Source organism: Betta splendens, chromosome 19, assembly GCF_900634795.4.
Source record: "Betta splendens chromosome 19, fBetSpl5.4, whole genome shotgun sequence".
NCBI classification, from domain to species: Eukaryota; Metazoa; Chordata; class Actinopteri; order Anabantiformes; family Osphronemidae; genus Betta; species Betta splendens.
Window position 1 is genome coordinate 6,613,268 of NC_040898.2, and position 15,223 is coordinate 6,628,490.

The window sequence follows — 15,223 nt, forward strand, 5'->3', positions numbered from 1 at the left end:
AGGAGTTGGTGTTTGGCTCCTCTGGTATCCTTACCAATGCCCTTCTGTGCTTCGCTCATGTATTGACTCATGTGCCCACTTATCTTAGCTGCGATGATGCCTGACATGAGCTTCCATGTTGTGGAGAGACAGGTTATTGGCCGGTAGTTGGATGGGACTGTACCCTTTGAGGGATCCTTCATTATCAGGATCGTTCGCCCTTCGGTCAGCCATTCAGGGTGAGTCCCATCCTTTAGCAGCTGGTTCATTTGTGCTGCCAGGCGCTCATGGATTGCAGTGAGCTTCTTTAGCCAGTAGGCGTATGTATATATATATATATATATATATATATATATAAACTGATTTGTTACTTCTAGGCTGGACTACTGTAACTCCTTACTCATAAAATGTCCTAACAGCTCCCTAAAAAGCCTACTTACTTAGAAAGTCCTTAGAAAGAGAGATCACATTTCTCCTACATTAGCTACTCTGCACTGGCTGCCTGTAAAATGTAGGATAGAATTTAATTCTCCTACTCGCCTACAAAGCACTTAATGATAAAGCTCCTTATCTTAAAGACCTTATAGTTTCTTATGCTTCAAGCGGAACACTTCGTTCTCAGAGCGCTGGGCTACTTGTGGTTCCTAGAGTATTTAAATGTAGAACGGGAGGCAGAGCTTTTAGCTACCAAGCTCCTCGCCTCTGGAACCAGCTCCTTCTTCAGGTTCGAGAAGCTGACACACTCTCGACCTTTGTGGATTGTTAGTCACAGGACCCATCTCTTATTTAGGTTGCAATAGACAGACTGCTGGGGGAATTTATACACTAAGCTCCTATGTTTCCTTCTACCTCTTCTGTCCAACATCCTCCCATCATTGTTCTATGTTCAACTAACTAATGTTCTAAACTAAACCTATGTTCAACTGTCTCTTTCTCTCCAGTAGTTGTGCTTCTCTCCCGCTCGCTCTCTCTCTCCCCCACTCTGTCCTCACCCACAGGTATCATTGGACTCAGAGCCTTGTGTCTGTGATGGGCAGCTGCGAATCCAACCATCCTGCCTGTGCTCTGTTGTTGCTGTGCTTTTCTCTCTCTATTCCCTCACCCCAACTGGTCGAGGCAGATGGTCGCCCACATCCAGCCTGGTTCTGCTGGAGGGTTCTTCTTCGTTAGAGAGGGAGTTTTTCCCTCTGCACTGTTGCTATCAAATTGAAGGGCTTGCTGTATGTGGGATCTGTTGGGTTTAGTTGTGTAAGGTCTTAACCCTTACTTTGTAAAGTGCCTTGCGATAACTTTGTTGTGATTTGGCGATTTGTAAATGAAATTCAATTGAAAAAGTGTGCTTTAACATTGTGTGTGTTCAGGCTGTCAGGCTGTCAGCTCTCAGAGGAAGCTTGTGTCTCTCTGGCCTCAGCTCTGAGCTCCAACCCCTCCCATCTGAGAGAGCTGGACCTGAGCTACAATCATCCAGGAGACTCAGGAGTGGAGCTGCTGTTTGCTGGAGTTAAGGATCCACACTGGAGACTGGACACTCTCAGGTATGGACACAACTACACACAGTGTCTGATGGAGCAGCAAGTGGGGATGTGGAGCTTTATGAACTTAGAACCCAACCTTGGAGTGTGTGGTAATAAACACATTCAGACTTTGCTTCCTGTGGTGTCACATTAGTTTGGTGGTGACAGAGTGAGACTGAAAGCAGGTGTCTGACACCAAAAGTGATGAAGTGAAATAGAGAAGTCAAAGCTTTTCTCCACGTCACCTCCTGCTCCGTAGATTCCAAGATAAGGATCCAACTCCTTAGTTGTTGCTGAATGTCCATCCCTACATACAAGCCTCCATCTGAACACAATCCTACAACAATGTGTGTGTGAGAGCCATGTAATGTCCATGTCTGCATGTCTCTGACCCCCTCCTCCTTTCAGGGTGGAGCCTGGTGGAGTCCGATGGTTGAGACCAGGTCTGAGCAAGTGTAAGTGTGTTTTTACTGAGATCAGCAACATTCAACCATCTTCAAACTGTCATGAGTTGTCATCAAACTGATGATAGATCAATAACTGCAGCTGGATTGTGTCTTGTTCTCTCCATCAGATTTCTGTCAACTCACCATCGAGACAAACACAGTGAACAGAGAACTACAACTGTCTGACAACAACAGGAAGGTGACACATGTGGAGGAGGATCAGTCATATCCTGATCATTCAGACAGATTTGACTTTGGTCCTCAGCTGCTGTGTAGTAATGGTCTGACTGGTCGCTGTTACTGGGAGGTTGAGTGGAGAGAATATATTTATATATGAGTGAGTTACAGTGGAATCAGAAGGAAAGGAATTAGTGATGACTGTTTGTTTGGATACAATGATCATTCCTGGGGCCCGTTTCAAGAAGGAGGTTTAACAAACTCTGAGTTAAAACGAAACTCTGAGTTGATTTACTCTGAGTTTGCAAACCTGGAGTTTTCGGTTCCAGAACAGCTGAAAAGAGTTGGTTTAAGCAACTCTGAGTTGTCTGACTCAGAGTTAAGCGCACTCATTTGACTTCTACTCAGCCAACAGAAAGAAGGCAGAGGCTAAAACAACTGGTGGAGGACCTGCACCTCCACCACTGACGCATGCAGAGGAGAAGGCCCTCAGCCTGAACACTGGAAAGCAGGGGCTGAAGGAATTCCTGGAGGTAGTTCATCAGAACCAGTCACTCCCCAAGATACAAGTGTATGTGAAAAATGTAAGAGGTCTACCTATATATTTGATTTTTTTGATTTTTTCAGTGATGTTCAGTAAATGCCAGAGTTCAATTCTGTAAGAGTAATGAGGAACTATGTCTTGTAACTATAAATCTTCTGTATTTTAAGTTACCGGTTACAGAGTTGTATAAACTTAATCTCAAGCAAATATTATACTTGTACCACAAGATTGAAAAGACAGATCTAGAAATTGAAATTCCCAAACACAAGCTGGAGGTGAGTGTATAGTTAAAGGTGAATTGTATGAATCATTGGAAGAATCAAAAAATCTAACAATTGCCTTTTGTATTTGTAGGAAATGAAGAAAACCAAATAAATTATGATTTGCATTTATTCAGTTTCTTTTATTGGTTGTAGTGATGGCTGATTAAGATATTATGGCAAATCACATCTGACTGTCCACTCTGCAGATTACCATGATAGAAGGGGTCTCCTCAGGGTCTTGTATTTGTAGGGCAGGGTGTTGCTCCCCTTTAATAATTGCAATATTGTGGAGAACAACACATGTCACATTAATTTCACAGGCCTCTCAGGTGTTTCCCTGAGGTGACGTAGACACTGCAGACGTGCTTTCAACAGGCCTATGGTCATTTCCCCCTGGGCTCTTATTCTGCAGTGCCACATTAAAGCGCTGCTGGGGGCCTGCTTCAGGTTCTGGGTGAGGGGTCAGTAGTGTGGGCTGGCATTAACCCCTATCTCCAGCAAAAAGCTGTCAATCTCTCCTAGAAGAAAGTTCTCATTACTTTAGTGCTGCATAGAAGTGTTCCTGTGAGTGTGAGTGCATGCATTGAAATAAGTGTATAGGACATACATGTACTTACCACAGGGCAGCCTGTTAATTAGGGTTGACTCAATATATTCATGAGTCATGACCGGAGTCAGTCTTGGCCTCCACGTTTGTGATAATATGTGCAGCATCACATATGATCTTGGTGATGTAAACAATGATACGTCAGTTACAGTGACCATTAGAAAGAGTTATCAGTGCACCTGCACATTTATTAGTTTATTTCCAGAGGTCACAGATGTTATTAACTGATCATCATTTTTCAGATTAGCCTCAATGAAACAAATTAATTACCACATACCTGCAATCCTGTGAAACTCCTCTTTAATGGCTTTAAGGAGTTTGTGTCAAGGAAAGCGCTTGAGATCGAACTTTTCTACATACAGTGGCTTCACTAATGTGCTCAGCATCTCCAATGTTATAAAGAAAACTACCGTTTGCAAAACAAAAACGTAACACAACACAAAGAATCTGCTCGGATGTAAAAGCACGGCCACGATGGGTGATGTGTTTGACGTATGGGTGAATAAGATTGTTGACATATGTATGGAGTCTAGAGAAAAACGGTACCGCTCAAATAAATATGCACGGTGATATGACAGAAAATTAACTCATGGCGACAAAATCCTCTCGCGGCGTAAATTCAATGCCGTGTGAATTAATACAGCGTCCTCATCTACAGGATCCTCTAGAAACGGACATTTTGGTCTCTGTGCGAAGGAAACAGGTGAAATCTATGAATGAACTGACAGATTAAACAAGGCATTTAAACAGTGTTCACTTTAAAAAGGGGCGGAGATCGAAGGAAACTAGGTTTCCCGAATAAAACCTGCTCGCGACCAGGTTAGGTTCACAGAGTAAGTTGCCATAGTAACTGACTCTGAGTTTCCATTACCTCGCTTCTTGAAACGGGCTTAAACTTACCCCGCTTTACGGGTTTAAGTACCTCCGCTTTCTGAAACCGAAAACTCTGAGTTTTCCTCATTTCAGGGTTAATAAACCCCGAAATGAGGCCCCTGAAGTCTGTACTGCTCTAATGGTTGTTACTCTGTCAGACACAATAACATAGTAACATCCATCTCCTCCTCTGTGTCTGACAGAGTATCAGTGTATGTGGACTGTCCTGCTGGTTCTCTGTCCTTCTACAGAGTCTCCTCTGACAAACTGATCCACCTTCACACCTTCAACACCACATTCACTGAACCTCTTTATCCATATGTGTTATTATAATATTTGTTTGTTTATTAATTTATGTTGACATTTTCTGTTGCACTATTTTATGAAACTATTGTCACTTTCACAAACCCTGTTCTGTGGGTTTGTGGTTCCACAGCATCAGGCTGAACTGGGTACATGTTCTATCAGGCCTAAAACCTGGTTCCATAGAGAACTGATGAGGTGTCTGTACCTGTCTGAGCCTGTGTGACTGTGTGCAGAGAGAGTCCAGTGTCACTAAGTACTGACTACACATACTGTGTTTGGACTAGTTTCTCTGATTTAGTCAGTAAAGTCAAAGGTTGTAGGTCTAAACTGAGGTAAACACAAGAGTTCAGAGCAGTGTGTATCAGGGGATCCCAGGTTTCTACAAAACCAGTCCAGTTGTTGGTTCAGGTGTAGAACCTGACTCTTGAAGATGCATCACATGTGATCAAAGAGGATTCCCACTAAACAAACACAGGAAGCTTCTCCACCTGCATCTCTCTTCTTTCACATCACACGTTGAGTCTGTAAAGTCAAGTGTGAAATCTGCAGAGTGTTCAACTCAGTGAGAAGAGACCAACATCATGACAACCATCATAAACTCTAGTTGTGGAAAAATTTATCCAGGGACTGAAGGTTGTTCGTTCACATGGTGTAGTTTATGGAAAAGAGCAGTAACTGAACCGTCAGTGATGTTAAACAATGAGTCTGTTCACACAGAGTCATGATCACACCAATGAAGACTGTAGCTAAAATCCTGCAGGAAATGTGGAATAACGTCTTTGTCTAACTTCACTATGTCACTCATGGCCTTGATGTGAAGCTCCTCAATGACTGACAGTAATGATGTCACTCAAAGTGACTGTAACACAGTAATTTCACATAAAAAGTATTTATGTGCAGAAATAATGAAAACATATCAAAAGGCAGCACAGACAGTGCAGGTTCAGCAGCTTGGTTCTACTTTTCCATCCATCGCTGTACATCTGGTTCTGAAACACACACTAATAGTAGAACGTCACCTGGACGACAAACAGTCAGTTTAACAGCATCAGTGAACAGGTTGAACTCCTCCTCTGCTTCTTCCCTCTGTGATGGAGCTGCACTACTACAAACAATGTCCTCCCTGTTTCTGAAGCATTTCATGAACAAGAACAGGGCAAACCTGGATCAGCTGATTGTCTCCTCCCATAAAGAACAAGAGCATCAGTCAAAGGATCCAGTCGATGGTTGGACTCATTCAATCATTCTAAGAAGGAACCGTGACCTCTGCTGCCTTCTCCACCTGTACACAATCTATAAAGACACTTTATCACAGCTCATTGAACTCATAACCTGTATTTACTTATTGTATAATCCTTTATTTTACAGTACCAATACCCTGCTCAACTCGTTACCTGAGACTGTAACTAATGTAAACATGAAATACTGGAACAGCCAGACAAACGCTTGCTTGAAAATCCTTGTTCTTTGCTCTGATCGAACATAAAACAGCATCCTTTAGGTAAATAAGAAAACGTTGACTTGAACATTACAGTTTTAATAAATTAGTCCCAGCAGCAGCTAAGTTAACTAAGAACAGAATATAAAACAACTGATTGTTTGGATCTCTTTCATCCTGTGGCATTGCTTCTTGCTGCTTCCTCATTACTCTGCTGCTTAAACTCTCCTGGTTTCCTGTAAACAGGGGGGGCGGAGCCTCGGTGATCACGTGATCCAGTAGCGAAACCGAACGTCTCCAGTGAGTTCTCCATTTTGCAAGAACAGAGCAAAAGGAGAAAAAGTTAAATAAACACCAGGAAGAAGAAGAAGAAACGTTGAGGAGGTGAGTGTTTAACAACATTACTGTTACTGAGTCTGTTTGTTAATGTAGAGGAAGAAGAGACAAGATCCACTTCTGTCAAACGAACAGTGACAAGAACCGCATGTGAGGGGTTCGTGTTCAGGCTCTGGTTGTTGTTTGTCACTGCGGTCAAATTAACCGTCGATATGGTTGAAGTGCGCGTTTCGTGCGATACTTACGGTAACAGTGTTGCGATCGGAGAGAAGCACCGAGAGACTCACTCTAGTGAACAAGGGAGATGATATTAGAGCTAACGTCCTAACGAAAAATACCGTAAACTGCAAAATATAAGAAGTGATGGAATTTACTGTGTATGTTTGGAAATATTTATAATAAATAACTCGTGAAATGTCTAAAAACACAACTGGCCTCTATTCGAAAACTTGGCTTTGAATGAAATCAGTTCCTCAAAGTAGAAGAACATTATTTCTTCACAGTCCTACTTAGTACTTCATGGAGTACTTCCTCAGCAAATATCATACAATTTTACTGCATTGATTTGGAATAATCCATTACTAAAACTTCTTACAGTAAACGGTCTTGAAACTAATGACTGAACTTTGACCTCTCATAAAATGAGCTCCTCAGATTATTACAACACCATTCCTTAGTCGTAAAACTGTTGACTGAACTCATTAAACTTCACACAGCAGGTGTTTCGCTCTGGATCTGTGGCTTTTTCAGAAGATGAGTGTTTGTGTGGAGGAAGAGGACAGAGCAGAGTCTCCAGGATCCAGATGTGTGACTATGAAGAATGACTGGTCCAGATGTGAGCCTCCATTATTCAGTCCTGAACCTGGAGCCTCAGACACAAAGTAAGAACTGATCCAAACTCACTGATATGAATCTTTGTTAGTTTATTCTCTGACCTTATAAACTAACCATAATTTTCCAGGATGTTCGTGTTCTTCTGGATCAACTTCATGTGTGTAGACGTGATCATTAAGATAAACAATAAAGCAACTGATGACACAGAGAAATTATTTGTTTGGTCTCAGCTGTCAATCACAGAACAGCTGGAATTTGGTCTGAGAACTGATCCCAAGTGTGAGACGTCCTGATGATCTGCAGTAGCAGTAGTTGTTGTAGTTGTGTGATGTAGTTGTATTCTATTTATGATGCAGAGACTGGTTCAGACTTGTCTTGGTTTTCTATCCTCCAGATGCTATTTGACTAATGTTTAAATCATTTTGTATTGTTACAAATCCTTTACTAAAATATTGCAACACTGCAAAATGCAACACTAACATACTGGTAGTGTATGCTCAGCTGGGCATGTAACACACAGGTAGGGAGCAAAGGCTAGGCCAGGCTAACTGGCTAAACTACTGCAGCTAATCCCAGTGCTACAGCTAAGCATGTTGAGAACATTGTGGTGGAAATTTCCCATAAAGAGGCAGATGAGATAAGTGTCTTTTGTGTGATTTATAATAAAAGTAAAGGAAAATAAAAGCAATGGGGAAAGCAAATGAAATGCTTGGATGTTGATTGTGATTGATTGATCAACAAACAAAAAAACAGCTGGTCAGAGATCAGTGAGCACACCACGAAGGTGTGATGCAAAGAGCCCACAAACCTCAAGTCATCTCTGCCTTTTAACCCCTTTCTCTCTAGTGGATTGTCTCTCTGCACCAATAGAATTGTTTATGCCACTTTATCTCGCTGTGAGGGAGACTGTTTAAATTCTCACGTCTGCATTATCGTGTCTTGTTTTAAAAGGAAGGAACACCAAGCTTCAAAGACAAGATGCATTCAGTTTTACAGCCTTGGGTCTGGTGGGGAGTCAGATAGGATTGTAGCGGATTCAAATTTTTAAGAGTTTGATATTAATGCAGAAACATTAATATACCTCGAAGTTGGGGCACCAGGTTTGTTTTAAAGCTGAAACCACGCTTGTATTAATCTAGTCAACGCCAGATGTCACTTCAATGAGTTACCAGTTATTAACAACAATAACAACTTTCTTGTGATAAAACCATATCAGTCTCTTATGCCGTGAATTCTTGTCGCGGTTCAGTGACCTCTGTTTAAATCTGAAGAACAATGCACACAAAACCAGATTCCTTTTAACGTTTTATTAATCTAACACTACTGGATATATGAATAACATAATATGGAAATACTCAAATAAGAATGAATCAATGAGTGAAAACCCAAAGAATGGTCAAGACCTGGGTGTGTGATGGCTTTGATCAAGCGAAAAGAGTATTTGTCTCTAACTAATTCAAATCTAAGGATAACTAATCAATTTGGAATGTTCAATTTCAGCGCTTTGAGAAACACCAGACTTCTCAGAGGATTAGAGATGTTCGTCTTGCCTTAGTTTGGAGCTGTAGCCGCTGTGCAGCGTCTCCCGTTACCGGTTGGTTGAGCAGTGCCCTCTCTGGTCCAGGTGCCACGGCCTCTGGGCCAGAAGTCGTCGTCCGCGGTGATGATGACGGCTCGGGTTCAGCGAAGTAACAGTCAGCCAGGCTGGACTTCCAAGGTGTTTCAAAGCGTCAGCGCTGCTTAAACTAGCCCAAAAAGCAAACGGGCTGGAATCTAATTTAACTAGTTCGATCAAAAATAACGAGTCAATTAAGGACTGGTTGTGATAGTTTCAGTTTCGCTGAGTTTCTTGATGACTTTCTAACGTAATAAAAATTGTTTTTCGTTGGTGTTTCTAAGTTTAACTTAGGTTTACAAAATTTAAGAACAAAGGAAAATTAAAGAAAAGTAATGCGACGCAAAAAGAAAAGGTGAAAGAAGTTTGAAGATAGAGGGAAATCCGTTTTGCCTTGGGTGTCACTGGTTTAAATACCTCTGGGGCAGTGGTCACTGCAGGGCGGAGAAATGACTTCAACCAGTGGTGAAGAGTTCCACCTCTTCAGATCAGGAATCAAACTATTTGATTTGGATCGCTCCTAAATCTGGGATAACTAAGCTTTCCTCTTTTCATCACGTTCAAAGTTCCATCACACGATAACACAATAAACATATAATGATCATTTTGACACTAAAATAAGCAGAGAAGTCAGAATGGTTAAACAGCAATATTAAATGCATAGAATATTAAGGTTTTATATGTGGTCCCTTAAAACGCTGTAACAAATGAAATGTTATTCATGATGACTGGTCTTGTCTTATGCAACACCCAGTAAACACTAAAACATACACGAATAATAAATGCAAGCAAAATCAAATTATAAATGACCTAATCTGGACATTACTAATTAAACAATTGTAACACTTAAAAATGTAATACAATAATGAGGATACCTAATTGTAGCTGGTGGACATAGTCTATGTGTATGTTGCTGTTGGGGATATGCGAGGAGCACAAATTATAATAATTGGATTTATAGCTCCTGATTGGAGATACCAATTATGTTTATAATTTAGATTCACAAATCTTGGTTATTAGCTTAAATATATATAACTATATGACAAATGTCTATAGTTTGGCAAGTGAAACACTTACTATTATTGATTTAATAATTATTAATTGAATTAATAATTACTTAATTTACGGGGCACCACCCTGTTTCCAGGGACCAATAACCGATTTGGAAAAGCCAATACAGTCTCAATTGTATTTAAGTTGGTTGAAGGATGAACTCCGTACCATAGCCGACTCAATTCACTAGTGCTGCAAAACCATGTACAAATAATCACAGACAACGACCAATTAAATTATGAACGCTTTATTAAACAGTTAATATTAACTCTAGTGTCAACACTATCTTGAATAACTCAGCAAATCACAACTTAATCTTATGATGTGTTCGTCTGGCGTTCTGTATGTGTATGCGCGTTACCTAAGATAAGAGGTGTGTGTGTGTGTGTGTGTGTGTGTGTGTGAGAGAGAGAGAGAGAGAAAGAGAGAAGAGGAGGAGGAGGAGAGCGCCCCCCTTTAGGGGCGTGGTGAGGTGGCACAGCTGCGCGCGTGTGCCGGTGAGCCCTTTGAATGGAGCGCGCGTGTCTGGCGCTCACAGGGAAAGAAGCGTGTAAAGGAGTGTGAGGTGGGACTAGCGTGGATAAGGCTTGTGGTCACACAAACACGTGGGACTATATCCTGCGATATAGTCACGTGATCGCGGAAGCGTGCGGTGGTGAAACGTGCGCTTGGCGTGGTCGCAGCCGAAACAGAGCACTACACAGTAACACACTGAAGCACTTAAGCTAGCGAAATCACAGGTTACAACACTTCAATGTGCACCTCTTAGAGTCACGTAGATCGGTAACAGCGTTACAGTCACGTGATCGCGGAAATACACAGTGACCAGATCGCGTGTTCAGGAAAAGAAAACACAACAACAAAACAATTACTGATCCCCTAAGAGTTCTACTCTGCTCAGACTTAAGAATGCCTCTGCCTTACTGCTCAATCCTGGTGAGACGATCCGGCGTTGCGAGCGTGCGTGCTTGCGCTGTTGCGGTCCGGTCCGGTCCAGGTGTGCGTCGCGGTGATCGCGTCGCGATCAGCTGATGCGGCGGCGAGTGAGGCGGTTAAGCTGGCGGTTTCCTGCCGTGTGGCTGGAAGTAGATGGGTGATCAGGCCCGTTCTCTGTGACGACGTTTCCGTTGGTTCAGCTGCTGGCTGCGGTGGAGGCTTCAGGCGTGCCGGTGCAGAGGGAGCTCCAGGTGGGGCAGCGAGAGGGTCGAAGAGAACAAGGGGAAACGGGACAGGGTCGGAAAGAACAAGGGAAGGGGAGATCGAAGAGAAGAAGGGAGAGAACAAGGGACGAGTCTTCGGTCACGGCGACTTTTATAACCGTGTTTTTGGTCACGCCCGTCCTATTGTTTGGTCCAATCAGGACGGCTGACGTCCAAGTTTCTCCTCCGTTTGTCGCTTGTGTCAGCGGGAGTTGGATGTCAGCGGGGGAGCCAGGTATGGGTCCCCAGCCTGGCGCCTGGTTTTGGCGCTGAGATTTGAAATCTCTTTGTTCTCATTCACTACTATCAGGATGAGGACTTTACATGCAGGCCGCAGTATTTCCTTTGTCTGAGCATGTGGGACCTTAATAATAATTCTGTTAATAACAGATTATACATATAAGGTCCCCCAACATCCCCCCTTTTTGTTCTGAATGATGGCGTGTCAGCCGTCGCTTCGGAACAAGACGTTGAAAGGGTCCATGTGCTCTGACAGGTTCGTTAAGGTCCTCAGTGTACTTGTCATCTCCTGTGGGCATTATCAATGTTCATTGACAGTCCATGTATTCCAAACAGTCCTTGTTTGCTAGAGTTGGAGGCAAGTCTGAGCATTTTAGAGGCATGTCTGAGCAGAGGCAATAGCATGTCTGAGCAGAGGCAATAGCATGTCTGAGCAGAGGCAAAAGCATGTCTGTCTACAATCCTAAACCATATCATTTCCTATGTATTTCTTAGGTGAAAGAAAACACGAGAAAAGAGAGGGATAGATGAGTGAAGAGAGGTGTGGTTAGTGTTTGCTGGTCAACTCGTGAAAGAGTTGTTAGCTGGCAAGGCCTTGCCAGGTTGGTGTCTTTATGAAGTGTACATGTTTGTGTCTGGTGTGGACTACAGTGTGTACATTCTCTCGTTGCATGAGATCTATAAAGACATGGACCTGCTTCTAGATTAATCTAACCACAATTGGTACTGCCAGGGTTGTGGTACCTGAAAGGGATGCATAACCGTGGTGGTAGTGGACACAAGGCTTTCCTTTAAAAGGCTTCAACAGAAACTCAATAAGTTGCTACTGACTCTGACCGAGGAGCTAACTTGCAGATGAGATTTCATTAGCCTACCTAGCTACCTGTACCTGAATTATCTTCTCTGATTGTCCTGGAGGGTCTCAGGAGGCTGCAAAATCATTTAGGAGAAGAATGAACTATGTGTGGCTTACACATTGTTTAGGCTCATCCAGAGATCCAGCTATTCCTACCAGGTTGCTGATAAGATTTTTGGGACCTACAATGGATGCGGACTAGTTCTCTTTATACATATCACGTTGTGGCATGGACTAGTCTACCCTCGCCTTTGGGAGCTGGGACTGCTCCCCCCTTTTGGTATGTGGATGTGTTTGACGCAGGCTTGGTGCCTGGTCTAGGCCACCTATGTCTTTCATACCTAGTGTGATAGGGAAATACGCCTGGTGTAATCCACTAGTGGGGAGTCAGTGTCTGGCTTCTGTTGAGAGGTCTGAAGGAGCAGCCGAACTGTTAGGCCTGTCAAGTTCTTTTAGGGCTTCCTCCACGCATCTCCGTACCAGACTTACAATGTCCACCTCTGAGTCTTCCCGTGACAGGTGAACTGGACTGTGGTCCCTGTACCTACGGTTCAAGTTCTGTCTGAACCGACCTCTTCCCCCTCGTGGGTGGGAACGAGGTTGTTTTGGCCTTGAATTACAGCGTTGAAGAGGCTCATCTTCCCGGTTGACTGTGTCAACCTGCTGGCGACGTGACCTGCGGTTTTGAGTCTTCCTTTGCCCTCGTCTGCTTCTCTTAGCACGAGGCATTTCGTGGCCTTCAAGTGTTAAGTCAGACTTTTGATGGGTCTGGATACTAAAAACTCTGGCGTCCGCTACAGGTCTCCTAATGGGGCGTACACGCGTTTCCCATACCAGTTGGGCATATCTCACAACTCCCTGCATTGTGCGCCTGCCTGTCTTACAGTGCATGGCGACATCAAATTGGATGCTGTCATGGAGATTATGCAGGAATAAGGACTGGAATGTACTGTCTTCTTCTAGACCTGGTGTATTCCGTCCTTGGAAGTAGGCCTTTCTGAGGCGTCTGTAATATTCTTTGGGAGGTTCATTTCTTTTGTGTAAGACATTGAACGCTTCAAAGATAGTTGCTGCCGGGTCAGAATATGGGGCATATTCTTCTCTTAAAGCTCGACAGAGTGAAGAGTATTGATCCCGAATGGCAGGCTTGAGTGTTTCCATGAAGACATGGACACTCCTGGGTGTAGTCTTCCAGATTAGCTTTAGTTTCTCGCGAGCTGTTGCATGAGGGAGGTCCAATAAGCAACGATCAACTTCCTGCAAGTAGTCGTCTATGGTAGAATCATGGCTCTTGGGGTCAAAGCACTCAATGTCCTTGGCTAGGGATTCAAGCTGGCGTAGGCGCAAACCTAAGTTTGGGGAAGGATAAGCACTATCAGAGTCACTTGAGCCTGTGTCGTCCCACTGGTCGCTGTAACGTGGGTGAACCCGACGCTGCTTCCTGCGTTTGAGACGAGGTGCTTTCTCCAACAGGGGGCTTAACCTACCACTGTCACTCTGGTTCTCAGGTGAGTTTTCCCTCCTCAGAGTGGGGGCATTCCTGTCCTCAGTGCATGAGGGGGAGTAAAACAAGTTTGCTCTGGATGCTTTCCTGTGCACTGGAGTGCTAGTGTCCCTGTACTCAGCCACTGTAGTGGTCTGAAAACCTTTGCCTTTGGCTATCTCACTGGTAACACAAGTAGCTGTACTGAGCTGGTGCTCGTAAGGAGGTGGCTGGGGGGTCTCTAGCCTCTGGGCGAGAGCCACTGCGCCTGCTTTGGGCATCTGCAGCTTTGCATGTGATCGGTTTGTTTGGCTGTCAAGAGGCAGGGGCTGCTCAGCCTTCCTGGGAGCTAGCCTACTCTCACCATCTACGCCTGACTTGGTCAGCTCTGGTCTCCTTGGACTGGCTGCCGTGTCTACCTGATCACTCTGGCTCTTCCTCCTGGCTTTCTCAACCTCTTGATGGGCCACTAGGAGACTAGATTGTAGGGCGTCATGGTCCTGCTGCAATCTCTCCTTATCTTCCCGGAGCTGCTCCAGCTCTTGTTTCGTTACCCAGAGACTCTGCTTGAGGCGGGAAACGGTCTCCTGCTCTGCTTTGTAGCCACTGCACACAAGGAAGAGCTTCTTTTCGTACTCTGCAGCCTTCAGCTGCACCTTGCGGTGGCAGAGTAGAGCCAACTCACCCATTACCTCTTGGGCCAGGTGAGTTTCCGTTGAGGGCTTGGTCATGTAAGATAAATACCTCTGCAACTCCGCTTCACATTCATCAATAGTATAACTATTGAGTTCTTCTAATTCTGTTACTGACACATCTAAGTTCTTTGCAACAACTCCTTGAAAGTCTAAGTTTCCCTGCTTGGGGGAACGTTCAGCACCAGATCTCCAAAGATTCACGTTGCCCATTCTGGTTCTGAGGAGCAATGTGGTTTACAACTACAGCTAAAACAGTGGTGCACAGGTGACACTTCAACCTGTGGCTTACTTGAATGTTTATTATGTGTTAGCGGTGGAGGCTTGTCTGGGTTTTTCTTGCTGAAAACCAACCTTGGCTCCCGTTGCTAACTGAAAAGGTACTAAGCCTACTCACTTTGGTTTCAGTGACGGCTTGGCACAACTTATTCTCAATCTCTGGGGTTGCTATGCTAATGGTAGCATGCTAACATGCACACACACAAGCTGACATGTGGTAGCTCATTGCTAAGCTAACGTTAAGCTAACAAAGCACAGCTTGGTAACACTGATGGCAGCTAACCCTGAGTTAATAGCTAAGATAGTAGCTAGGCTAACACTAGTACCACTGGTGGTTTGGCAACCTATGCTAAAGCTACACTTGGCCTCTTAATGCAAATTGGAAGCTAAGTTTCTAGGCCCACTCTTCCTACTGCAGTTCTCAGTAACTAGTGTTAAAGCAAAGGGCACCTTGGTTTCTGCCACACACAGTTATGGATTCTTGCATCC

General features: G+C 43.8%; 2 protein-coding genes across 27 annotated transcripts in view; both read left to right on the forward strand.

Annotated features, from left to right (window-relative positions):
* LOC114846562 (NLR family CARD domain-containing protein 3-like) overlaps positions 1-3,052 on the forward strand; it is a 12,374-nt gene extending 9,322 nt beyond the window's left edge. Inside the window, exons 3-6 of the mRNA XM_029135617.2 lie at positions 1,341-1,514; positions 1,902-1,948; positions 2,068-2,138; positions 2,525-3,052. The gene's annotated coding sequence lies outside the window, so the exon portion shown is untranslated. The remainder of the gene's footprint in view (positions 1-1,340; positions 1,515-1,901; positions 1,949-2,067; positions 2,139-2,524) is intronic.
* Positions 1-15,223, forward strand: part of LOC114846564 (NACHT, LRR and PYD domains-containing protein 12-like) — a 137,614-nt gene that overhangs the window by 17,266 nt on the left and 105,125 nt on the right. For 2 of the 26 annotated variants that reach the window (XM_055504123.1, XM_055504124.1), the window contains exon 1: positions 7,345-7,364. The exons of 14 other annotated variants lie outside the window; for them this stretch is intronic. Coding sequence is in view for 10 of the 12 variants with exons in the window: in XM_055504105.1 (XP_055360080.1) it covers positions 7,237-7,364 (128 nt within the window). In the remaining 2 variants the exon portion in view is untranslated. Of the gene's footprint in view, positions 1-4,944; positions 6,532-7,199; positions 7,365-15,223 lie in introns of those variants that run through there. 10 more of the 26 variants (XM_055504101.1, XM_055504102.1, XM_055504113.1 and 7 more) reach the window with 10 other exon arrangements.